This window comes from Pangasianodon hypophthalmus, chromosome 22 (genome assembly GCF_027358585.1).
Source record: "Pangasianodon hypophthalmus isolate fPanHyp1 chromosome 22, fPanHyp1.pri, whole genome shotgun sequence".
NCBI lineage: Eukaryota > Metazoa > Chordata > Actinopteri > Siluriformes > Pangasiidae > Pangasianodon > Pangasianodon hypophthalmus.
Genome location: NC_069731.1, coordinates 13,571,639 through 13,598,942, shown reverse-complemented (window position 1 = coordinate 13,598,942; position 27,304 = coordinate 13,571,639). Strand labels below are relative to the sequence as shown.

Genomic DNA, 27,304 nt, shown 5'->3' with positions numbered 1-27,304 from the left:
CCAGTTTATCATCATACAAACTGCATGTCTACATTATTACACACTTGCCTCAAAAGACATCATCCTCTTAATTGTTAGCAACAACAGCTTTGTGCTTGTGGAAAACTACAGAAACAAATTTTGGACACCAGACATGTTTTGGTTGATCATCTATATTTACTAGTGTTATTACTATCGCTTTAATACCAAAGATATTTAATTCAGTTGTGTCAGCATCATAGTGAATATCAGTGGGTTATTGCAACATAGCACATTCAGTGGGTGGATTAATTGTTGATTGAACAGGATTAGCCTAATGGTCAAAAGTACAGAGATGGAGTGTAGAGCAGAGAGGGCTAAAGGAAAGCTATAAACTTTGAGCTAATGTGTTTTTCTTAGATTGTCTGGTACTGTACAGCAGCAGGCGTGCCACACTTCATAAGGGTTCCAGGTTTGTGCATGAGATCTATGATGTAAGTCTGAAGTTGAGGGTAAAATCCAGTAGCTTTTGTGGTGGTGGAGGGGAGCAGAACTTCATTCCAGGCACGACTGTACTGTCCTCTCACCAAACTGCAGCTCAAGCCAATCCTGTCTGCCAAAACCTGTAGAGCGCAGTGTGTTAATGAACTAGAAGTAGAGTGCTGCATGCAAATCCAGCAGTGATAGAGCAATCATAACACTTTTATGACTAACAAGATTTTCCCTGCCAGTGTAAATTTACAGTGTGTCATTTGCCAGTGTGATCTCAGATTCCACATCTGGATGTTAAGCTAAGTAAGCTAACTGTCTCCTTACTGTGTCTCCATACTGTGTTAACTCATACATCTTACCGTTTACTTAAATTACAGCCCACAATATCAATATCTCGGTTATAAATTAGCTTGGTAATTGCTATCATTACTAACATTTCATTTTCTTGTCACTGCCAGCCTCATTCAAAACTCCATTTCCTAATATCCTCAGCACCATAGAAGAACCTCAAGGCCAGTCACATGACTCATTTCTGCATTCACATCTCCACTGATAACTAATTAAGCACTAATTAATCTCTTCAAAATCACACCAAGCCTGGACATTCGTTGAATGTCTCGCTTTTAGCCAGAGTTTTTTCCAAGCCTTAATATCTGTTACTATTCTGGCTTTAAGTCAGTTCTGTGTTAGTTTGAGTTAACCCTTGCCTAGTGTATTCTGTTCGCTGAGTGCAGAAGTTTACATTGCCCCTTTTGGATTGTCTGCCTTTTTAAAAATAAAACCGGCATTTGCATTCAAACCCCTTGTGTGATCTGCTGACATTCATAACCCACAATGATAGAGTCACATATTGTATCTGTAAGGAAAGCTGGGGAGACTCTGAGCTAATCAGTTCCTACGGCGCTCGGCTGCTAATTATGGTTTCATATTCTTTCACATTATTTCATGGTTAGTGCTGTTATTAAGGTGAGAGGAGGCATAACCAAGTATTATGAAAGAAATTATACTACAACTGGGGATCTTATATAAATGTTACAGTTTTATTGCTATAAAACAGAACAGTAAAAGGATAGAGGACTGGATCAATACCTTGAAGAGTAGGGCTCTGTGATAGTAGGTTCCCTTTTTGATCTTGCCGATAGGAATGATGTTTGACTGCATCTCAACCTTCAGCTCACTCAGGTGAAGCTCCCAAAGAAAATCATGTTGTTTCTCAATATCTACCGGGCCCCCCATTGCATCACACACCAACCTAAGTGGAATATTTACCACACATCACACATTCGGCTTTACCAAACAGCTTATGAATGTTAAATTTTTAAAACTCACTTAGCCAGGGCAGTGTACATTTCCACCTCTTCATGTAAGGGCAGGACAGATTTGAATGTCTCTTTGATCAGACTGTTGAACTGAGCATCATATGGCAGTGTCCATGGCTTCTCCTCTACTGCTTCCTGCTGGGGTTTACACTCATCGTCACACCTCTGTTTCTCATCCTCCTGCCACCCTTTGCCTTTTGATTTACTAAAAAAGTTAGATAGACAAGAAAGAATGTGAGTAGTGAATTCAGGAATGTAGCTGTCTATCTGCTTTTAAGTGTGTGTGATAGTTTGCCTCACATCATTCTTATAATGATATCGATAAAACCTTGTGATACACAATATGGCCAAAAGTATGTGGACACCTGACCATCACACCCATATGTACCTTCTGAACATCCCATTCCAGATTTATTCCCCCTTTGCTGTTATAATAACCTTCGCTCTTCTGGGAATCTGTGGGGATTTGGCCATTCAGCATTAGTGAGATTGTGCACAGGGTCATTGTCAAGCTGGAACAGGTTTGGGCCCCTTTGTTCCAGTTAAGTGAAATCTTAACGCTACTGCAAACAAAGTATACAATAGCCTTGGTAGACTATTGTATGCATCAAAGTTTGCTGCGACAGTTTGGGGAAGGCCCACATAAGGGTGTGATGGTCAGGTGTCCACATACTTTTGGCCATGTAGTGTATTATGCATGGCTCAACTCTAATAGTTTCATTATTGAGCTACTGATAGATATTAGATTTTAGCCTCACATCTGTCATAAACAGACTATGGTATATTTTACTGTGGTACTTACTTCTTTTGACGTCAACTAAATATGTTGAACTGAATTCACAAGCAATTGTTTTTGAAAAGGATAGAAGTGAAACTGCCTTGGTCAGACACAAAGATGTACGAAACTAAAATGTCATCTGCAACAATGTTTTCAGACATCTTGCATGTATACACTATTATATGTACTATACATACATTTAGCAAGTCAAGTAACCCAATTCATATAGAAAGCAGTAAAATATGTTGCAAAGGCATAATCTTTGGCCTTGACATACTCAGCTGGGGGGTTTCCATTAACTGCAATGATGGCTCGGTGCTGGTTGATAACCTGCTTTGCTATATCTTCAAGATCAGGAACCCTGTGACCATCTCTGGTCTATGAGAGGAAATAGAACAGATAGGCAAATGATACTCATTAGAGTTAAATGAGCACTTCGGCAAAGCTAACACCTGAGATCTTTTCTGTAAATATCTGTCACAAATCACAATCACTTCTTCAGCAATGTCACTTAGATGCAGATATGGTTTAGGACACAGTATTTAATATCATGGCTCTAATATTATAATATTAATATAATATTATAGGGGCCATTCTGGACAACCAGAAGTTTTTTTTTTCATATAGCTATTTGGTACCATTACACACAAGATAACAAGAGGTGAGGTTGTCGGCATTCACAACACAAACACACCGAAGGATGAGCAATAGCTAATAAGCTAAGCAAGAAAGTTCGGGGCACAATTGTATAGCTATTATGGATAGCTGGAAGTAATGCAGAAGATTATATAGATTTCTTTTGAACTTAATTCAATTAGATTACACAGTTTAATTTTGCTGTGCCCTGTGATAGACTGATATCCCATCCAGTGTGTATTCCCACCTCACACCCAGTGGTCAGGGATAGGCTCTGGATCCACCATAACCCTAACCAGGATAAAGCAGTTACTGTGGATGAATCAGTGAATGAACCATTCATCAAGTCAAGTCAAGTGGGTTTTTATTGTCATTCCTCTACATAGCTTGTATACATTGGAACGAATTGCCGTTTCTCCAGGACCATGGTGCAACACAGAACATGGGCTGTAACTGTAAATATAAAGCGTCTAATGCGGCATTGTAAAGTGCAGTGTGCAATGTTTTTGAGTCATACTGGGTTAGGAGTTTGACTAGACCAGGTGAGCATTGGGAGGCAGCAGGATGTTCAGTAATCTGACTGCTTCAGGGAAGATGACTTGATTACTCAGGGAAGATTCATTAAATCTGGATTAATACTTCTTTATTTACCTGTCCTGGATCATAGAAGCCGTCTGTAGTGATATCAGTGGTGAAGAGATGTCCTGTAAGGCTGTATTTTACCGAGAGGTTGCTATTCAACAGCCTCTGAAAGGCTGCCTCACTGAACTTGTTCTTACGGTTCAGTGAGCAGTTGATCTCCTGGAGGATCTCCAAAGCCCTGCAGTACCAAAGCCACAAGCATTTAAAGGATGAATAGTAAACAAAATAAGACTCAGGTGAGGTAAAGGAAAAGTACAGGGCACACTGACATCATATTTATAATAATAATTTTAAGGGAAGATGGACTATAATACAGAGTGCTATAATAAAGTGGAGCTTTAATGCCCTCTGTTGGCTTTTCCTAAACATTACATGCAAAACACAACGTCAAAGTCCCTCCCCTGGCAAGCTGCCTCCCTGTGCTATTGCCTACATTATCTATGCCAAGGAGTGCCACTGCATTTAAACATCATTTTGGATTGTGTCAGCTACATCTTCTTTATACACTGTGGTTTACTGTGGTTAATTGTGGCTATGTACTAACAACTATGTTCATGCAGATAGAAAAAAAAAACCCTGCTTTTATATATTTATATATTAATGTAAATGAATGTTAAATATGATCTCACCCTAATCTGCACATTTCTGTGGCTGCTGGTTCATCATTAGCACACACAGTCACTGCCCAGCATGCACTTCGCCGGATTTCAGTGTCTTTTGATGTCAGCAGGTTAACCAGTTGGGGCAGACCTCCAACATTTCTTAACTATATCAAAAAAATCAAATTTGTTCTTAATCATGCACTACATACAACTCTCTTGTGGTATCAGGTCTAATCCTGATGGCAGAAGTGTGTGCACAGGTGGGAGGGTGAATGAGAAATTGAACAGTAAATGGAAAAATTACTTTTTTGTTGCAGATTTACATCAGCATCAGCCATTGTTATGTACTTTTATTACACCTTGTTAATCTTTATCTTTGCCTTTAATTCATGCTACGGCACAGGGGCTCTTGTGTGATACATATGAGTGTCGCCAAAATGCATTTTATCTCCTGTATATCTAATTTTTTTATATGAATTAATAAATATGCATATTTGTGTTATTTGTGTTACAGCATTTGTTGTTCTGTGATTTTTCATAATGTTCTGTATGGTCTTTTCCCAAATTTCCCTTTGAGGGATCATAAAGGATTTGATTGATTGTCATCCCTGTCAGATAAGACATTACTTTTCAATAATTTGTAGTATTGTTCCAATTTCGTTAAAAATTAAAATTAGTAATTTTGACCTGCACACACTGCCTGTTACAAAAGATTATAAATGAATATGGTTTATATTAAAAATATACATTTCTAGTGTCTCATCTATTCTGCATCTATTCTGATAAATTCATTCAGACAAAAAAACTTCATCAATTATTTTTAGTATATTCACAGTATATACAGCTGTATGGTACAGTATATTCTGTTAGAAACTCTGAATGTTAGCCATTAGTAAAATTACCTGTAAAGTATAGTGGTAATGTGTCAATAGAGACATACCTCAGCCCTTCCCTCTGCATCACAGGCGAGCGCAGCTACAGCCTGGGTGGCGCTGATGAGTATGGGTTTATTAGTGGAGTGTAGCAGTTTCAGCAGTGCCTGCATGGCTCCGTGGGAGAGAATGCTACAGCGAAGCACTTCCTGTGAAGCCATGCTGCTCAGAACAGCTGCTGCATGCACTACTGCTGCAGGAGTGCCATTCTGTAGGAGCTGGACAAGCAGCTTGTCTCCATCTGCTTCATAAACAGCACTGAAAGAGGATAAAGAAGTGCAGCATTTCCTTATTAATAAACACTGTGGTCTGGCAACCCCAGGGGGTCCAGGAAGCATACCCAATGTGGTCTGTGATTTATTTTTTAATATTGTGGAAATACAATCCACCGTTATCAAAGTTATTTTATTTATTATTGAATTTATATAGGTGTTAGTCTGTTTGACTTCTCACCTGAACTGAACGGCTGAAATCCAAACCTCAATAACTCAAAACAAGTAGGCTTAATGTCAAATTGGGCCTAATATGTTCTGTCAATGGAAACCGATACAGGTCCAATAAATAACTAGAATGTTGCTGTACACATCTGAATATTGAGCCTCATATGTGAATAGTAGGATTATATTCTTCATATAAATTTGCACTGAGGGAGTCTATGAAATTTATTTTACAGCTTAAGAGATTGTTGGATTTCATGTAAATTGAAATAAGGATGTCAGAAAGACCATAACGGGGTGCACGTCCCACCAAGCAGCGATCACAGCCATAAGTGTGTCAAGCGTGTACCACTAAGCATTGGAGAGGACTGTTTTCTTACTTCTGACAGGAGGTGTGTGTATTTGACCGATCTGTGACATGACTCATACCAGAATTGTGTGTTATGGTTGACACCCAAGCAGAAGGCTGTATTATGTAACATATTTACATTCAATTACAGTTCTACAGTTGCCATTTGATTCAACATAAGTGCTAACTTCACCCCTTATCATAATCTTATCCATCCTGGAATTTTACATAGCAGCTGGGTCATGTAAATATATATGATTTAGTCCCATTGACAACATGTAGTGTCACTGAACATGCACTCACTATGCATTCAGTTGGTTTCCGTGGGTAAGGCTTGATAAGGCTTCTGCCGCAGCCTCTTTTACCTCATTTCCCTCACTGCTCAGCAGCTGCACAATAGGTCTGATCCCATCTGAAACACACACACCTTCATTACTCAAGATTTCCTCACACAGTATGTGGCAATCAACACAACTGTCAGTTACAACTGAGAGTGCAGACTTGCACTGCTAGCTACTTGGTATTAAAGCTCACCAACCACATTATAAAACAAAGTTTTAAAACACTGCTCAATTTTCCTAACAAAGCAATGCTCATTTTTGACAGAAATATAGACCCCAAACATGTCTTAGCTGATCCACAGCATTTTGTGAATTGGAAAAAAACCATAAATAAAAATAATTAATTTTTTTTTAAAAATCTTTAAAATCTCAATCAATTATAATCGGGAACAATACCAAATTGTCTGAAAGTGTCTCTGCTGCTCAGGTTCTTGCTCATGGCTGACACTGCCTGGCATGCAGCAGTACGTATGTTGTCGTTCTCCACTACAAGCAATCCAATGAGGGCCTTTTCAAAATTTTGCTCATGCAGGATCTTTCGGTTTTCACCTAGGTGATTCAACACAGCATTTTGATGCAACACTGATAAAAGCAACAGGAAGGAAACTGTTCACCAGCATGCAATTTACAGAGAAATTTGATGTCCCTGTAAAGGTCTCGAATGATACATGACATTCTGAAATGTCTAGAAGTTTTGTATCAGCGCTTCTGTACTTGTATTATAATGTTGAATATATTTTCCAACTCATCAGAGGAGCTTCATCAGTTTTAAACAGTTCTCATGATTGACTTTATAACTGATGAAGCATCTTGGATTAGTCCAAGTTTAAACCAAATGTGCAGTTGGTTTAGCATAGTAGTACTAGTGTTTGTGTTTGTGTTTGCATACTACGCTGTGCTGCTCTGCTGATAGCTTTAACCGCATTAGCCTGGATATCATGAGCGGTGGGTGTGATGATAAATTGCAGCAACTTCTCCAGGCCTCCATTCCCCTGAATAAGCTGCATGGACTCAGCGTCCTCCATACAGTTTGAGATGACTTTCAGAGCTTCCAAGTGCAGGTCACTAAACTCCTGCCAGGATTGACAAGGTGATTTATAGCATCAGCAAAATAAGAACACTGTAAAAAAAAAGGCTTTCTTGCAAGTTCATATCAATTTTTGTGATAATATATAAGAAAAGCAGTTACACTATCGACACCCGGGGTAGAATGATATGCCAAAAGCACTCTATAACTGTACAGGTCAGTATTAAAGTTTTCAATATATCACCGAATCTGTCTACAGCTTCACTTTTACAAGGAGGATATTAAATGCCATATTACACAGCAGTGGCAGTGTGACGGTTCAGTTATTTGGTGAGGGAAATTGCTAGAATATTCTTAAAAGGATGGCTCTTAAGAAACTAGTCAGAATGAATAGGAATTTAATTTATGCCAGTAATTTGAATGGGAAAGGAAAAACTAGGAAAAGTTTATTTAGATAATAACCATGGATACATAGCTAACTAACATTTGTTTTTCACTAGAGCACTGCATTCTGTCCAAAATCACACCACAAGAACCACCCATAATCACCTGATTTTTGCAGTGACCCCTTTTAAGACAAACATACAGTAAAAGTCTGATGAGGCAGCTGCTGTAGACATTAACAGCCTATCAGAACTATGTAGAAATACAGTTTTCCCTTTTCTAATCTTTAAAAAGTTGCCACATTGCAAATGATGCAACATATTCCAAGGGACACAGTAGCTGGAAATAGACATTCTTTTTGTAAATACAGCAAACAAAACAAGCCCTGATTATTTTTATGTTCATCATGATTTGTGGTATTGATAACGAGCTCACTTTGTTTGTAAGAAACTCCAGGAGTCGATCGAATCCTTGCTGCTCTCTGAATGCTGCACGGGTTTCTCTGTCTGTGCTGATGCTGTCTAGAGTGCGTAGAGCAAACTGCTGAATGATGGGAAATTCAGAGCCCAGCAGCTCCAGTAGCGGTGGGAGTCCATTCAACTTATGCACTGCCACCCGACTAGAACATTCCTAAGGATGTAGAAAACTACTTATTGGCTGATATACACAGTATAAATAAATTATACATATAGATGTGAAATGCTGTAAAATAGGCAAATAGGCAAAATTGTAAGACATTTGCAGCAAACATACAGTATATTAATTATGAAAGAGACTTAAATGAATACAAAAGGTATAGTTTAAAATGAATATATTACAGTATCTTGATTAATCTTAATTTTTATTATATAAAAATAATACTTTATTTTTTTTCTATTATGACCACTTGCTGCTTTTGAAACATAACATTATAATTTTATTTAAAAAACACTAGGCCTAATATATTTCCCTAGTGTCTACATAGTAATACAATAAGAAGTACTTCATAACAACTGTGTAAGCCTACATAATGGTATGGTTATGATATTGTATGAGTAAATGCCAAAAATCTTTCGAAAGAGAATTTTGAAAAACTTTTTTAAAAATCATTTTTTCCCCAGTCTCAATCAATTGCTAAGAAAATGTCACTATTATGGATTTTTGTTTGAAATAGCTGCAACATAAGTGAAGAAAAAACTATGCCTTACTGAGAATATTCAGTAAAAGGATGTCACTCTATAAATTAGTGCAGTGTGGCTGCTGGGTGAGACTACTCTGTGTGTAAAGACCCATCATATCTGATAGAGAAATGACTCAACATCCTGAAAAATTCTGTCACCTGTTGTAAATATAGCCATAAGTGGGCAAACTGAGTTCCTTCCTTTGCTTACTACTTTATTTTTCCATGGTCAACAGTTGAATGAAATTGCCTATGAAATAAAAACATACACCGATGTGCCATAACATTAAAACCACCTGCCTATAATATTGTGCTGTGGTATCTGGCACCAAGACATTAGCAGCAGACCCTTTAACCCCTGTAAGTTGCGAGGTGGGGCCTTCATGGATCAGACTTGTTTGTCCAGCACATCCCACAGATGAGATCTGGGGAATTTGGAACTCTTTGTCATGTTCCTCAAACCATTCCTGAACAATTTTTGCAATGTGGCAAGGTGCATTATCCTGCTGAATGGGGCCACTGCCATTATGGAATACCGTTGCCATGAAAGGGTGTATTTGGTCTGCAACAGTGTTTAGGTTGGTGGTACGTGTCAAAGTAACATCCACATGAATGCCAGGACCCAAGATTTCCCAGCAGAACATTGTCCAGAGCATCACACTGCCTACGCCAGCTTGTCTTTTTCCCATAATGCATCCTGGTGCCATCTCTTCCCGAGCGACACATGCACCCGGCCGTCCACATGATATAACAGAAAACGTGATTCATCAGACCAGGCCATCTTCTTCCACTGCTCCATGCTCTAGCTCTGATGCTCACATGCCCATTATAGGTGCTTCCAGTGCTGGACAGAGGTCAGCATGTGCATTCTGACTGGTCTGAGGCTACGCAGCCCCATAAACAGCAAGCTACAATGCACTGTGTGTTCTGACACCTTTCTATCAGCATTAGCTAGCATTAACTTTTTCAGCAATTTGTGCTACAGTAGCTCTTCTGTGGGATCGGACCAGACGGGCTAGCCTTCACTCCCCACGTGCATCAGTGAGTCTTTGACATCCATGACCCTGTTGCCGGTTCACTGGTTGTCCTTCCTTGGACAACTTTTGGTAGGTACTAACCACTGCATACCGGGAACACCCCCACAAGACCTGCCATTTTGGAGAGGCTCTGACCCAGTCAACTAACCATCACAATTTGGCCCTTGTCAAAGTCACTCAGATCCTTATACTTGCCCATTTTTCCCTCTTCCAACACATCAACTTCAAGAACTGACTGTTCACTTGCTGCCTAATATATCCCACCCCTTGACAGGTGCCATTGTAACAACATAATCGATGTTATTCACTTCACCTCTCAGTGGTTTTTATGTTATGACTGATAGGTGTATATATCTTCTATAGATATGTTATTATAGAAACAATAACTAATGACTAACCAGATTTGAGATTTCAACTATAGTGTGGTATAAATAATAATGTAATACAGAATAATCATCTCACACAAATTAATGTGCGTTATTTAAACATAAATGGGCCATATAGCGGGTAGTGCTGGATTCAATTATATCTTGCAAATGGGTTAGGGTTAGGGTTAGATCTGAACCCGGTTTGAATCATAGGGATCAGTGTCCATGTATCAGAGCCAGCGGAGCATCACACTCATTTTAAAAGTTAAACTGAAGTGATATTAATCTCTCTGCCTTACCTGAACAAGATTATAGATGCATTCCACAGAATTTTTCTTTACATCAGGATCGGGGCTGGACAGAAGACGAAGGAGAGGTTCCAGCCCATCGTGTTGGAAGATCTGAACTTTGCATGTGATGTCCACGGACAGATGTGCCAAAAGCAGAGTAGCAAATTCATGGACGATAACGTCTTCTGTGTTTATTAAATAAGACCATGTTTAAGAGAGACAGACAGATAGAGAAGCATAGATACAGATAGATAGTCATACAGTCAGACAGACAGACAGACAAGTAGATAGATAGATAGATAGATAGACAAGTAAACAGTTAGATAGTTAGACAGATAGATAGATAGATAGATAGATAGATAGATAGCACGGTGCATTGAGATTTGAAGATTGCAATGTTTTATAAATTAAAACCACACAACTGAATATAACAGTACCTTCTGGTGCCAGTTTGGTGATGATAGATGGAATAATATTCAGTTTCTTGATCAGTCGTTTGACATCATCTGTTCAAATGCAAAAAAACGAAACAACAGCCATTGTAACAGCTCAACTCAACTGTTATCATTTTATCAGTTTTTTTTCAGGCTATTAGTTAATATACAAACACTTAGAGCCATTTCTGAACTGACTTACTGTCCGAAACCATGACTCCCAGAGCCGTGAAAGCATTTCTGCAAACAGTTTTATCATCATGTGTTATAAGGCAAGTGAGTGGTTCCACTGCCCCCAAAGCCATCAGAGAGCTCTTGTTCTCATCACCTAGAGAATATCAGCAAACCCATACACACACACACACACACACACACACACACAAACATAAAGGCTAACATGGTACAACTTCATGAAGTAAGCTAATGTGCATGTATGGCTCAACACATGCAGACCGTTCTCTGCAAATCTACGGATGGCTTCAAGGGCTTTGACCAGCACTTCTTCTTCAGGAGACTGAAGCATGAGAATCACTGTTGCAGCGCTCTTGCTCTCAATGGGCAGTGGTTCAAACTGAATTGATTACAAATAAATATGTTAAAGAATTATTTTATAACTATTACAATTGTATTAGATATCAGTGACAATTTAATGAAATGGAAGACATCTCACCTCATGTTTGGGCTGTGGTTCAGCTTCCTTCTTTATTTTTTTCCCCATTCTGTCATACAGTCATTGGGTTTTAATGCACTTATTACCTGGCTCAAGATAATACACAGTATATAACAGTGTTTTAACCAACTGGAGCAATTTTTTAAGCAATTGCAATTAATTGAAGTGAATAGCCAATTCCAATTCTGTCACAGTAATAAATAAATACAGCTTTAGAATACTAAATTCAGTATAAAAAGCCTGACCAAAAAAATTTCATTACCTCCAGTAAGTTAGCTAACAGTTCTGGTTTAGGTGTGTTTGCCTGTATTTATTTTATGGTTGCTAGGAAACGGAGGAACGCTCACTCAGTCTGTAGATGGCACTGTGGTGCCTTTCTGCTATAAGACACTTACATATTATATATATATATATATATATATATATATTTTTTTTTTCTTTTAATGTTATGATGCACCTAAATGTATTGTAGCAATGCATCATATAGATATAGATCATTTATAAATATAGATACTATTTAATTCATTTTCAATGTTTTCATTAATGTGTTGGTTATTGTGGGCTTCATTTTAATCACTGATGGTCTGAACATTTCTTAATGTTAGTGCTGATTATCTTGTTTATTTGGTTTATTATTTAAAAAAAAGTGTGTGTATATATATATATATATATATATATATATATATATATATATATATATATATATATATATATATATATATATATATAAAATAAAACAAATGTTAGTTGCATTATTAATACTGCTTTCTTATAGTGTGTTAATGCTATAAAGTACATGGTTTGTTTATGCAAGGGATGGGAACTTAATGTAAATAGATAGATAGATTTGGGCAGAATTATCTAGACTACAATGTACATATTGATAAAACATACCCAGAGCTATTGAATAGTTAAGTGTTTGCATTTCCACCAAGTTTACAGATGCATATATGTAGCATAGTCCTGTTGTATATAATGTAAGAACTATTTGGGGCTTATATAAAAAAATCTACACCCCTCTGTAAAAATTCAATCCCTGCAAGCCCAAGTTTCTCCACCTGTCCACCATTGTTAGACTTGGTCTTGGCATTACTACATTACTGAGTGAAATCACAGATTGCAGCTGTTCCTGCCACTTCAATGGGCTTTTTCCTCAGCTGTGCACAGACCTCATATAGGCATGTTTTGTTTTTTCCAAGTTTTCCATTGTTTTATATCACAATCATTTTACTGGCCTTACTCACAGCTCAGACACAGTAACCTAAGAGCTCTTTAAATCACAATATATGACTTTTGTTATCCGCAGGAACTTACAACAGACAAAGGTCAGCCAAGAATTCAGCTTACTGAAGTAGTTTTCCTTCTCTGAGATTTATCTTTTATAGAAAGCCTTATTACAAAACAAAGATCCAGGCTGAGCATTTCCCTGAATAGGTGAGTGTGGCTCAGGGGTAGTCCTAGAATTTTAACTGTTCTTGTCACTGTCACAGGACCTTATCAGCTAACCTACCTATAGAAGAATTTTATTCATTAGGATACATGATTTTAATCAGACTTTTCTTTGCCTTCTATAAAACGGTCTATTCGGTCATGTAGAGTTGAAAAGAATCACATAGGTCACAATTATTATAGTGGTAGAAGACACCAACAGATACAGATTCTGAAATGTGTACAGTCCATAGGTCTATGAAGAATGCATATCTTTAGATAAGTAAAAAATGTTGCATGTCTTAACAACAAACTGAAGAAGATAAAGACATTTATAATAACAAGATACGTTTTACAGGTGGCCCTTCATTATTACAAGTAACAAAATGCTCAAATAATATGTTAAAAATGATACTGGTTAAACAAAAATGCCCTTATGAATGTGTTATAAATGTCCTCTAACACCTTCTACCTTGTACTTTGCCTTTATAACTGTCATATCCTCTGTCATATCCTCTCAATCTCTCATATCCTCTGAATTGCTTGGAACATCTCACTCATTTAGATTGGTGTCTGTGTATTAAGAACATCTACCAATTTTCCCACATGGAAGAATCTTCAGGGCAGAGGGATTTGCAGTTTCTCTGTTACATGACAAGCTGCATTTTTTTGTCTTGTTAACTTCAAGACAGAAAGAAAGAGAGTCTGGTGAGGGAACAAATTACAGCTACCGTAACATAAGTGATAACAGGAAGTAACATCATTCCACCACGGTGTTCTAGGAAGCCTGTAGGAGGTTATTTCTATCATCTACCATCAGACTTCACATCTCCTCCCACCAGGACGCACCCCAGCTTCTCAGAATGAGTGAATAACTGGACAGAATTTATTCATCCTGTATACACACACATACAGTGCAAACACAGGATCACTGCCGCTTGTGGTGGTTGTTGCAAATGTCTTCTGCTGCTGTTCTACACTTTGTCATAATTTTGCACTTATTCTGTTATTCTGCACCTTGGATTTTTGCCCCTATTATATTGTATTTTTGAACCTAATCACTGATGTCTCTTTGTACTGTGTTAATTGTCAGTTGTGTTAATTTCAATGTTATAATTTTGTTCTTGTACATTGATGTGTTTGCTGCTGTAGCAATAACTAGCAATAACCCCTTGGAGATCAATAAAATCTATCTATCTATCTATCTATCTATCTTGTTCCACAGACTTTTCACAACATTATTGGAACTATACACAGGCAAAATGTACGTGTCATCTTTAGTAAATACAAAATTGTTGGCAAATATCTGTTGTATAAGAGGAATAAAACATTTTCTGACGTCCTGCTGTTGGAACATGATCATGGTTGATTATTTTTCTAGAACAGCACGCCCCGTCGGGATTTATTCCTCACCTAGGCTATAATCTGCTGACAGTTAAGTGGATTTAACCAACAAAATACAATGACTTTTACCTATATTTCTATGTAGTGCCGGAAAAATGGGTTTTGTGGTCAGAGAAAAAATATCCAAGGGATCCCTAATCCGTTTTTGCGTATTTCTGTAATGTTATCTGCTTGAGGGGATGATGAACAGTGTAAGATGTGTCATACTGAGGTAAAAGTCGGGTCGGGAGAATGATGGAGATCGTGTATCAAAATCGTTTAAAAACCCATGAATGAATACCTCACCATAAAGATACCAGGTATCATTCAGTAATTTTTCGGAGGCCCGATTTCATGTCTAAAACGCCTTTTGCCGCAACGTATCGTAGAAAGTGTGTCAATCTTTGGGAACCCCTTTCGGCCTCCTCCCACCACAAGCTGTGGCTAAAACCCAAATTGCGCCGTATTGGATATAATGTGCACTAGATCGGCTGTAGATGTCACTATTTAATACCGTTAGTAGTGCACTTATCTAGAGAGCACAGCGCGGTTTGGGATTCGGTCTGTCAGTGGGCAGAACAGAGCCGTGCCGGAAACGCTAGCTAACTGTTCAGTTACACGAACAGATTTTTTTTTTAAGCTGGATAACGTCAGATAAATTTTAAGACTCAAGGACGCGATTTTTAGGCAGTTGTTTCTAACTTGCTGTTTCCTGGACTGGACAGACCAACGTTAAAGAGAACGCGTTGAGAGTAATTTCAGCTGTCGGCTAGGTGCTAGCCCGCTAGGCAGCCAGTTAGCTTGTCAGCGCTGACTCTTTCTCGGTTATGCTAAGCTAGATGCTAATAGGTTAGCGTCGTCTCGACTGAGTTGCACCACTGTTATTGCTTAACAGCGTTTTAAATGAAACAGCGTACTCTTAATCTTTGGCTGGCTGCACGTCCTTGTAGCAACATCCTTCCTTCAGTTCGTTTTGCGTGAAATTTGGGTGGTTAAGCTTAAATTGACATGGAAGCTTGGTAGCTAGCCAGTCAGCTAGCTAAACTGTCTTGCTAGTAAGTAGTTATTGGCCCACAGCTGGAGCACGCTTATTGGAAGTACAGCTCGCGACTCGTTTTAGCTACGAAGCAGAATTGAGCATAAAAGCGGAATATTGTATATTATATCGATGAACTGCATGTATTATATCTCTGCAGCTTGCTGTTGGGTGTGAAGAGCTGAGATTATCCGAGGTGGTGAGTTGGGTTGGACAGCTATGCCAAGTGCCAATTAACTGAGAGACAGTTAGAAACTCTGAGGCGTTGGTGAAAAAAAAAAGAAGGACTGGGTGTTGTGAGATTTAATTTCTTGTTGCACAAAGTGAAATGGCCACGGCCAGTAACATGGCTGCATCGCTGGCGAGTAAAACGAAAACGAAGAAAAAGCACTTCGTGGCTCAGAAAGTGAAGCTGTTTCGAGCCAGCGACCCTCTGCTCAGTGTGCTCATGTGGGGAGTCAACCATTCGGTAAGTCCTGGAGATGTGTGCTTCATCATCAGATCCTCTGCTCTAATGCATTAATGAGACGTAGATGTAAAAAAAGTTGCTGACTACAAACTCTTATGGTTGTTCTGCTTTCTGTAGTGTTCAGTTTATATTCATGCGTCGTACCATGCAACAGGAACACGTATTTGCTGTGTACGTATGCTGGATTATGCGTTAGGGGTACTGCGGTTTGAAATTGTCACGGTATGATAACCCGGTCTAAAAATATCACGGTTTCACGGTATGAAAGTTTTCACGATATTAATCAATCATTAAAAAAAAAAAACACACACCAGCTGGTGTTGGAGTGTCTTTCCAGATCAGATTACAACAAATCCCCTAATTGTTGTTCTTTCTGAGAAAGAGTTTTGATAATAATGTTTCTCTAAAATATCTTATGTTGTCAGTATTTATAATATATTTTTCATTCTAAGCTGAAAGACACCATGCTGAGCCAAAAGAGAAAAATCTCTAACCAGTGTTGCTTTGGTCAGCAAATCCATTATCTTCTGTGTGGTTGATAGCCGTTGTGTACTATACAGTTATTTACAGCATTTGGCAGACGCCTTTATCCAGAGCAGCTTACATTCATCTTATTTACACATTTGAGCAGTTAAAGGCCCAGCAGCAGCGCCTTGGCGGTGCTGGGATTTGAACTTATAACCTTCTGGTCAGAAGGCCAACATCTTTACCACTGATCTACCACTTACCCTTCGTGGTTAAGAACATGTTAGGAGTGTGAGCAGAGGTAGTGATGTAACACGCTTGCAACAGCAGCAGATTACACAGCCAAAGGGTTTTCAATCCAGTCTGTGTCTCCTGCACGAAAAACGGAGATTGTAGTGTGATTTAAGGAGTCACTGGAAGGGGGTTGTGAAATTTTTAGAGAGTCCAAGCCAGACACAAGAGGGATGAGAACCGCTGGAGTGAGGAACTTGTTCAGGTTACGAAAATGAACAGGTAGATAATAATACACAGAAATGCATTTGAAAAAGTATTTTGAAAAAGTCAGTGGTGAGAGAAGCCGATGTCGTGTTCTGCTGTTGTAGCCCTTCTGCCCCAAGGTTTTTACACTGTGCCTTCTGAGATGCTCTTCTGCTCACCACAGTTGTAAAGAGTGGTTATTTGAGTTAGCGTAGACTTCCGGTCATGCTGGCCATTCTCCTCTGACCTTTCTCACAACCAACACGATGATTCTGCATGGGGAACTGCTGTTCACTGCTGTTCACCATTCTGTGTAGACTCTAGAGTCTGTTGTGTGTGGAAATTCCAGGAGATAAAATGTTTCTTAAATCTGTTGCTCAAAACCAGGCCATCTGGCATCAACAAGCATGGCAAGGTTACAGTCACCAAGGTTGCATCTTTTCTCCATTCTGATGTATGATGTACACATTAACTGAACTCTTCACCTGGATCTGAATGCATTGCACTACTGTCAGATGATTGGCTGATTGATAATTGCGTAAATGATCGTATATACAGGTGTTCCTATTTAAGTGGCCGGTGAGTTTCTATTTTTACATTGCATGTTGTTGTACATATGTAAGTGTTGTCCTGAGTAAATGTGCGTAAATGGGTAAATAAATGTTTTTCACAGAGTGGTATTTGTAGTTGGTGTATTCTGCTTTCCAAAACTAGTTTCTTTAGACAGTGCTAGGATTTTTTTTTTTTGCACCCCAGCAACACATTCTAGGTGCAATTTTTATCTGCTGTTCTATTCTCATCCACTGCAGTTACAAACTAATCAGTATTTTTAGCGAGAAGACCATGAGTAAGTAAGCATTTGGTTTCCTGTTGAGCCATTTTGGTGCACCATGATAAAGACAGAGTGTAAGCATTATGTAATAAATTACTGATCAGCACAGTCTCATGCAGCGTGCGCTATTGCACGTTCTGATTATCTTAGAAGTAATGATCCTACTGGTGTTTTAGTTTTTCAGTCTGCTGTAATTAAAATGCGTGTTCTTAAGCTCACCCCTGTGAAAGTTGGTATGTCTTTCCTTGATTACCGAGTTGGTAGTTCTGATATGGATGGATCTCAATACTTGAGCTTCTTTGTTAGGTCAGCTGATTTAATAATCAAAAATAATAGGACTGAGCTTGAAGGTGTCATTATGAATATAAAAGCTGTTTCATGAATGACTCAACTGATAAAGCCCACCTCACTGCTCCAAAGCACTTATAATATTCCACAGGGGCTGAGAAATTGATAGTTATTTGTTTGTAAATGCAACAACGAAATCATAATTTTCAAAATTGCAAATCCTGTCTGTAACAAGTTTATAACACATCATATGCCTTTCATATGAGCATTTGTCATTCTCATGTGAGAATGACAGACTCACAAAATCTCATTATTCAGCAGTCAGATCATTACACCCCATTTTATGAGTTCTTAAATTGCATTCAGTTTTGACTTTTCTAGCTGCAACTTGTGAAAGTGTTTCAGCCACACCCCGCAGTTCTCTGTGTCCCGGACAGCTCAGCTCTGTGGAGCTATCCATCCACCTGAGGCTGTGTTACAGACTGTGATAAGATCAGATACCTGTTGGGTAGGATTTTTCCCAAATTCATATTACAGAAGCAAGTCCTGTCCTAATTTAAGATTTATATATTATTTTGCTACATCTTGTCTTTTATCACTTCTATACTAGTCAGTAATCAAATGTCGCATCTGTTACCTAGCAACCGACAATGCACTCAGAGCTGTTAGATGTAAACTGAACATTACAAATGTATGTGGTTAATCCTAAAGTTCCCTTGATTTCAAATGCAGTCCACTGAAAATGATGTAAAAGCCATTATTTCAAGCCACATACAGTACAGAGCACTATACATGGAGTAGCGAGGCATTCAGCCATACTTATAACGCACTTTTTAGACCATTTGTTGGTGTCTCCAGTGCTGGTCAGCTTAATACTGTGTCACAACTCACAGGGGCTGGAGTTGCTGTTAAGCATTTTGTCATTGACTAGCATTATTTCTGTCTGCTTTTACAAGCCTTTCAATTATTTAATGCCTGTTTTCACCTCATGCAATTTAAATAAATGTTAAATAAAGCCATTATGCTAGTTGATGCTAGTAAACAGCTGTTGTGGTACACTATTTCTATCCTAAAGTCCTAAGGTTAAGGCAAAAGTTATCCTAAGTCCTAAAGTTAATACAATTTTAGGAGATTCTGGCAATATAGTCTGTTTCTGTAATTCTTTATTCCCATCTGGAATTAAGATTAAAATCATGAATTTACAAACCATTAATCTATAATAGCTCTTGTCCTAAATGGGATCCTGTAATTGCCATGGTTACTAAACTGATAAGATTCCTGAACACTTTAAGCATATGTAGGTAATTATTTCTGAATTGCATCATGAATGTTTTAAAGTAGACCACTCAGCTATAATATCATGATCCTGAAGTTTAGGTCAATCACAGTTACAGATTTACCCACCTTATTATGAAGGTGGAGTTCATTGTTACATTTCTGCTTTTGCTAGCAGAGTTATTGTATAGAATTTAATGATTTGATGAATCGGCCAGAGGAAGTCCCCTAATAAAGTCATGTTAGTACACCTCTGCACTCCGCTCGAGTACTTCCACACCAACCTTGGCAAACCCTGTCTTCATGGACCTTACTTTGTGCACAGGGGCGATGTCTTGTTGGAACAGGTTTGGGCCTCTTAGTGCCAGTGAAGGGAAATTGTAAAGCTACAGCATACAAAGACATTCTAGACAATTGTGTGCTTCCTACATTGTGGCAACAATTTGGGAAGAACCACATATGGGTGTGACGGTCAGATGTCCACATATTTGGACATGTAGTGTATATTAGGCCTGTCTGATACCACAGATACGTCCACGTGATAGATGAACTAGAAAAGCTGCTGCATCTTATCTGCGTTGAGCCAACATTTAGGAGATCTTAATCCTATTGACCACAGCTTGGAAATGCAGATCTTCATTAAGGAAGGCCATTACCATGCGAAATGAGCATTGTTTAGTAATAAGTATCTTGTATTTACTGCACTATATGGGCTTATGACATGGACCAAATATTGCTACTAAACTGCTAAACTCTAGCTACTAAAATATTCTATTTGTTACCAAAGTCAGATATATGTTTGTTAGAGTAGATGTCATTTTGAATAATGTAAAGCTTTTGATATTGTTTTACCAAAGTAGCTAGTACAGTTACTATACTATAATACTATTTGAGTTATTATAACAGTATTTATGCATTCTAAAGGGAAAAAATCTTATTTGATGTACAGCCAGCTCAAGAAGTTTTGACACCTTTAGTAAAGGTGGGTTAAAGAAAAGCCTATGAATAAATGGTTGTGTTTAATTAACTAATGAAATACTTAAAGTGACACTTAATCACACACTGAAAATATGCGAGAACAAGTCCTTATGATTTCTGGCATTTTAAGGTCACTGAGTATTCATGTCCTTTTTTGCATAGTAGCTCCATAATAGTATTTTTAGTGAATCAAGCATAAGTGAGTAAGCATTTGGTTTCCTGTTAGGGCATTTTGGGGCATTGTGAATGCAGACTGATAGCCTTATTTATTAGCAAAGTGGTGATGAGCATGGGTTTCGTGTGTGTGTGTCATTTGACACTGACCATTTGCTTCAGAAGGATCACTCTATAGGCATAGGTGTTTAATTTTAAATATTCTTAAAGTGTATATTTCTTAACTACATATGTATTTTTGTGGATTTTTTTAAACCCTTTCTGTGGTAATTATTTTTGAGTCCTTTTGATATGAATGGGTTCTTCAAGCGTTGCTAAAGTATATAGAGCCAGTTACACATGCAGATTGAAACGATTTGAATAAGTGTCCAGCTACATCTACATCTAATACTTAATAAAAAGGCAACTCTGTGAATATCCTCGATAATAATGCAGCTGTGCTAGCATTGTTGGTACTGATTAACATTTACAATGTATTCATCTGGCAGATGCTTATTCCTCCTCTCAGCATCTTATTTGTTAATAGGAGGTCACTGAATTATTGGAGTGCTTGTTTATGGATTTTAAAAAACAGTGTTTTGCATACCATCTCTGTCTTTCTCGACGGAACTGAGCTGTACTACAGTTTATCGTTGATGTAACTGGATGTCTTGCAAAGTGGGCGTTTAAGAATTTGAAGCGTAAAATGTCTTATGGACTGAAACACAAAGCTTTCCTTATCTCTTGAAGACGGCATCTTTTAAACTCATTTTTCGCTCTATCTTGGCATGGATTTTGGAGACTGTAGCTGTTTTCCTGCACCCTTGATGACCCTGTGGTGAAAGCTTTTTAGTGATTCTGTAGTGCTCTTTCAGTGCTCACTTTCTTTAACCCTAATGAATTATACATGCAGTTGTGTGCACTTAGTTGCTATGGATAAATGTGTCAGACAAATGGATAAATAAATAGTAGCAATGCATGATGAGGATCAAGCCTGTTGAAGTTTGATTATAAAGTAACAGTGTCTTTGAGGGTTTTCTGTATTCCCATTGAGGTTATTTTGAGCATCTTTTGGTTCCACTGTTGCGATTCACGCCTATTCATAACTACTGGAGTTCTGTACAACTCGGTAAGGGTTGCTCAAAAAGCTTAAGACCTTGTGGTTTGCTGTGTATAAATAGATGGATGTCACTTTGAACTGTTGCTGGAAAAGAGGATGTCATTTTGTTCTCTTGTGGCCTAGCTTGCTATTAATATGCAAATTATCAGTTAGCACAATAGCACTCTACAAAAATCAGCACACACTATAAAAAACCTGAAGAAGGGAACATGGACATTAAGCAATATGACCTCTAACTATGTGCGAACATAGATAACATAGATAGCGTTAATCTAGGGGGCTGTTGGCTGAATATGAAGAACCTAATGGTTCTCTGATAAAGCATTCTCCTTACTAGACAAGCTTGCTTGCTAGCTAGTAACTTTGAATTGTACAAAAGCGTATGAACTATGCTGTGAATTAAATGCAGAAATATCAACCCCAATAATTATTAGTTCAGTATTAATTTGATGTGAAATTACAGATGACAGGTGACACATGAGGAAGAGAGCTGAGAATTTTGGGGGATGAGTACAGATGGCCCAGTGCAGGTGATGAGGAAATAAATAAAGTAGCTTTAGTCTTTGTCATTTGCAGTAGCTTCATATCCATAATATAAAGTGTCTGTAAAATACACAAGGCATACTAAATGTTATAATACATCTTGATATTTTGAAAACATTCCACAGGCACTATTAATTAAATTTTAACTGATTAGAGTAGCTTAGCAGGGGGACAAGCTTACCCGGTATTGATTTCCCAAGCACCATGCTGCTCTGTCATTCCTACACTGTTCACAAGTTGTTTACATTGCTGGGGAGACACTACTGTCAATCAGTATGTGATCGGACACGCCCACACAATCCTAATCAAGTAGAAAATTAGACTTTGCATTTCTATTGGTTATAATTAATGAAGTTAGGGATATATGTTTCTTTAATCCACTGTTGGTAAATGCTTATTTATTTACAGGTTTCTGGTATTGTAAAAAAAAAAAAAATCTAGCAAGTGATTCAGATTAAGTAAATGTAGCATGCACAGTGCACTGGAACAAGACATAAAAATGCTGAATCCTAAATGACACGGTGAATTTACAGGTAAAATACATCTTCAGAGTAAATGCGTTATTTTATGGTGGTGTACAAACACTAGGCTAAATACAACAGGAAGAGGTGTGATCACAGGCTTTGGGTAATTTACTGGGTAGTGAGAGTTAAGCTGTTTCATTTTGCTCCCCTGTAATCTGTTTTTCTTCTTCTTTCCCGTGATTCCCGGACAGCCTCTTCCTGCATGAGGGATGCCCTGTGTGTCTGGATTGCATAAAGAGTTTCTAGAAATAGCCGAGATTCCCCAAACACTGTACAAAACAGTCACGTTTTGATATTCCTCAGTGGATATTAGCCTGTATTAGAAATCAGTCAGATGTTTTGACCAACATTTCAAGCTGCATTGTGTGATAGGTACAGATGTGTAGTGTGAAGATGGAACTTTCAAAAGTGTTTGACTTCTCTTTAAAAAAGATATTAACCACGACTAAATAGACTGCCAGTAAATAGATCCCTCAATTATGTAGTAAATTTGGTTCCGTAATAAGAGGTTGTTTAATTATTGGGTTGCTTATTGGTGGAGCTGAAAAGTAGGATATTAAGTACTTGTAGCCTGCTATTTGTGTCATTGTGCACCAGGCAGGTGAATGCTCCCATACTGTGGCTGCCTAGGAACTCTCCATCTAATATCAAATTCAAACATAGACAACACAGTTTATCATATGGATGGATGTGTGTGATAAATAAGTAAATTAACCACAGCACTGATGAATTTTTAAAGCTGATTGGGCAAAAGTGTAGATTATCAGCATGGCCCTGACAGTAGCTCTGGCTATAATTCTGGTGATGGGTGTATATTAATCTGCTTGTTCTAAAACGTTATCGTTTCTATAGTAACCGCTCATTCACAGGAAAATTTTACGAGCACAATTCTACATAATCGAAGTTAACAATAAACAGATTAAACAATGTGTCATTTATCAAAGAAAAACATGTAATTATTGATATGGTGAAATATTTATGCATTTATAACATTTATGGAAGGAGTTTTGTGTGTCAGCTTTTTAATGGTCGGGAAGTCTTAATAAATTCCACAGAGAGAGGGGAAAAAAAGAGGCTGCTGAGGGAAGACTGTTTTAGCTGCTATAACATAACAGTGATAACAGGAACTAACATGTTTCAAGGACGTTCCACAACTTTTAAATGTAAATGGCTAACAAGCATGATGTTTGGTTGATTAATAAGTTAAAAATTGTAATCGTTGGCAAACTTTGTGAAGAATAAAACACTTTGAGATGTACTGTTACAGAAAACATCAGGAGGCATAGAAAGCTATAATGTGTTTTATAATGCTATGGGAAAAAGTTCTTAATTTGTGTAATGTGATGAGTACATTTCGCTAAATGAATACAGAAATCATTCCATATTTGTCAGTCTTGAACTTGCAGTATGCACATCAGTAACCAGAAAAGCATTGATTCAGTCAGATGATTTTATGAGAAGTGGTGCAGATTTCAGTATTGCTAACTTGAGTTCTCTAACATAACACGTCCAACATAACTGACCTACTTTTTCAGATTTAGTTTTCTGTAGAATTTACACACATGACCAGTCTAGTCTCAGATATACACTGATGAGTCATAACATTAAAACCACTGACAGGTGAAGTGAATAAGATGGATTATCTTGTCACAGTGGCACCCGTCAAGGGGTGGGATATATTAGGAAGCAAGTGAACAGTCAGTTCTCAAAGTTGATGTGTTTGGAAGCAGGAAAAGTAGGCAAGCATAAGGATCTACGTGACTTTGACAAGGGCCAAATTGTGATGGCTAGATGTCTGAGTCTGAGCATCTCCAAAACAGCAGGTCTTGTGGGGTGTTCCTGGTATGCAGTGGTTAGTATTTACCAATAGTGGTCCAAGGAAGGACAACCAGTGACAGTCATGGGCACCCAACGCTCGTTGATGCACATGGAGAGCGAAGGCTAGCCCGTCTGGTCCGATCCCACGGAAAAGCTACTGTAGAACAAATTGCTGAAAAAGTTAATGCTGCCTTTGACAGAAAGGTGTCAGAACACACAGTGCATCACAGCTTGCTGCGTATGGGGCTGCGTAGCTGCAGACCGGTCAGAGTGCCCATGCTGGACCATGGAGCAACGGAAGAAGCCTGGTCTGGTCTGATGAATCACGTTTTCTTTTCCATCATGTGGATGACCGGGTGCGTGTGCGTCGCTGACCTGAGGTGGCGAAGAGACGGCACTAGGATGCACTGTGGGAAGAAGGCAAGCCAGCGAAGGCAGTGTGATGCTCTGGGCAATGATCTGCTGGAACATGTTGGGAAGTGGCTTTCATGTGGATGTTACATTGACACCTACCTAAACATTGTTGCAGACCAAGTACACCCCTTAATTGCAGCGGTATTCCCTATTGGCAGTGGCCTCTTTCAGCAGGATAATGCTCCATGCCATGCTGCAAAAAAAAATTGGTGTGTGTGTGTGTTTTGGAAAGTTGTGAACTGTTAAACTGAGGAGTGAGGAGCAAACAATGCCAAAGGACAAAGTAGTAGTGCTGCAAAAATGTCATGTCTTCTGGATAATTGGACCGACAAACAAAAAGAGATTTTTTTTTTTTCCACTTTTTGTTTTTTTTGGTTTGTTTGTTGAATTATGTGCAGTGTGAACCTAAATCAAACCAAATAGCAAATAAATTTTGCTCTGATTCAGACTCTGCAAACAGACTTACAGGTGTGAAAACCCTTAGTATTGTTTTTATTTATGTTGCTTTAAACAGGAATGTATTTACTCTTTAAGATCTGTCCAGGAAAACGGAAGATATAATTTCACTGTTTTTATTTTAGTAACAGTGAAGTTTGCTAGACTCCTTGCTGTTCCTCTGATTTATCTGCGCTAGACACTGAAACAGTGGTTGTAACTTTCTCTTCCATTTTTCTTGAATTGGTTGAAAGCAAGGTTTAAGGGAACCAGACACAAATGGGAACAGAAAGTTGGGAAAGTATAGACTGCTGATCTCAGACAAGCAGTGGCAGACTGCTTCAGGGAATTTACTGAAGCCGATCATTTGGAAAGTTACCTTACTGCATAAAATTGAGGAAACCCAAATTCAGTTTGTTGAAATATACACTCATTGGCCATTTTATTAGAAACAACTATACATCTGATCATTCATGCAGTTATCCAATGAGCCAGTCATGTGGCAGCAGAGCAATGCATAAAACGATGCAGATACAAGTCAGTAGCTTCAGTTAATGTTCATATCAAACATTAGAATAGAAAAAAATATGATCTCAGTGACTCTGATCGTGGCATGGTTGTTAGGGTTTGAGTATTTCAAGGAGTGGAACCTGATATGGTTGTCTGCTGTTGTAGCCCATCTACCTCAGAGTTTGACATATTGTGTGATGCTTTTCTGCTCAGCACTGTGGTAAAGAGTGGTTATTTGAGTGACCTTAGACTTCCTGTTCAGCTTGAACCAGTCTGGTTATTGTCCTCTGACCTCTCTCATCAAGAAGGCATTTCTGTGGAACTGCCGTTCATGGGATTTTTTTTTTTTTTTTTTTTTTTTAACACCATTCTATGTTAACTGTAGGGACTGTTGTGCGTGAAGATCAGCGGTTCCTGAATTACTTAATCCAGGCCATCTGGCACCAACAACCATGCCATGGTCAAGGTCACTGAGATCATATTTTTTCTGATGTTTGATGTAAACATTAACTGAAGCTCATGATTTGTATCTACATGATTTTGTGCATTGCGCTGCTGCCACATTATTGGCTGATTGGCTAATTGCATGAATTGCATGAGCAGGTGTTCCTATTAAAGTGGCAGGTGAGTGTATAATAAATCATTTCTATGCTGTGTACACACTCTTTGGTTATCATTCATAATGCAGAGCTCTGTACAATCATAAATGATAGTGTAAACGTTATTTTTTTTCTGCAAGCTATGTTGAAATTTGGGTTTATACTACATTTATGGTAAGACTGCAGCCCAGCAGCATACTCTGTAGGCAAAAGACTAAACAAAAGCCTGTAAATTATTTCGGTGTAAGTACCACACGACATCCAACATCTGAATTTACAACAGAAATAGCTTACTACTTGCTTTTTTGATGGACGATGGCAGACAAAGAATAGTCTCTTATATGACCTTTAGGCTTTGCTCATTGGCCTCCTCCCAGAAAAGGAAAAGTCCATTAGGTTAGACAAACACATACAATGTTTAGCTAGGTCCTTTTGAACTTTAGGAACAGCTTACTCATTATCCATTGAATGGTGAAGGTATTGATACTGAAAACAAACTAATGTGTGTGGAACAGTAATTCAGCCATTTACTCTGGGATTTAAAGTTCATTAAAGACATAAAGCAAATACCACTTATGATTAGATGCCATAAAACATCTAATTACAAAGATCTATTTTTGTTCAAATAAATTGTGTGTACAACCAACTATCAACCTGTTATGTATATAATTATGGCTCAGATTTCAGGGTTTAGTGTATGTT

At 38.2% G+C, this 27,304-nt stretch overlaps 2 protein-coding genes across 3 annotated transcripts in view; one reads left to right on the top strand and one right to left on the bottom strand.

The window, feature by feature from the left end:
- Positions 1-136: 136 nt before the first annotated feature.
- On the bottom strand, positions 137-12,196 carry armc3 (armadillo repeat containing 3). 2 transcript variants are annotated; one of them, XM_026938109.3, is made up of 17 exons: positions 12,118-12,196; positions 11,856-11,941; positions 11,639-11,756; positions 11,388-11,513; positions 11,189-11,257; positions 10,761-10,936; positions 8,333-8,527; positions 7,376-7,559; positions 6,883-7,035; positions 6,449-6,557; positions 5,368-5,617; positions 4,455-4,591; positions 3,835-4,003; positions 2,825-2,925; positions 1,780-1,974; positions 1,540-1,702; positions 137-581 (listed from the first exon to the last, which is right to left on the bottom strand). In XM_026938109.3, the coding sequence occupies exons 2-17, from the start codon at positions 11,901-11,903 to the stop codon at positions 375-377; spliced, it is 2,400 nt and encodes a 799-aa protein (XP_026793910.3). In that variant the 5' UTR covers positions 11,904-11,941; positions 12,118-12,196; the 3' UTR covers positions 137-374. The 2 variants fall into 2 exon arrangements, with proteins under 2 accessions (XP_026793910.3, XP_053083829.1); XM_053227854.1 differs by lacking the exon at positions 6,883-7,035.
- A 2,971-nt stretch (positions 12,197-15,167) lies between these two features.
- The window catches only part of pip4k2aa (phosphatidylinositol-5-phosphate 4-kinase, type II, alpha a), a 31,228-nt gene continuing 19,091 nt past the window's right edge, over positions 15,168-27,304 (top strand). Inside the window, exon 1 of the mRNA XM_026938206.3 lies at positions 15,168-16,171. Within this exon, the coding sequence (XP_026794007.1) occupies positions 16,031-16,171 (141 nt within the window). The 5' untranslated portion in view covers positions 15,168-16,030. The remainder of the gene's footprint in view (positions 16,172-27,304) is intronic.

Excerpts from the sequence above, each read along its gene's own strand:
- armc3 (XM_026938109.3), bottom strand. The coding sequence starts at position 11,903 with ATGGGGAAAAAAATAAAGAAGGAAGCTGAACCACAGCCCAAACATGAG. Across the intron at positions 10,937-11,188 it reads CACCAAACTGGCACCAGAAG|AAGACGTTATCGTCCATGAA; the intron begins GTACTGTTATAT and ends TAATAAACACAG. Across the intron at positions 2,926-3,834 it reads GCTTCTATGATCCAGGACAG|ACCAGAGATGGTCACAGGGT; the intron begins GTAAATAAAGAA and ends TTCCTCTCATAG.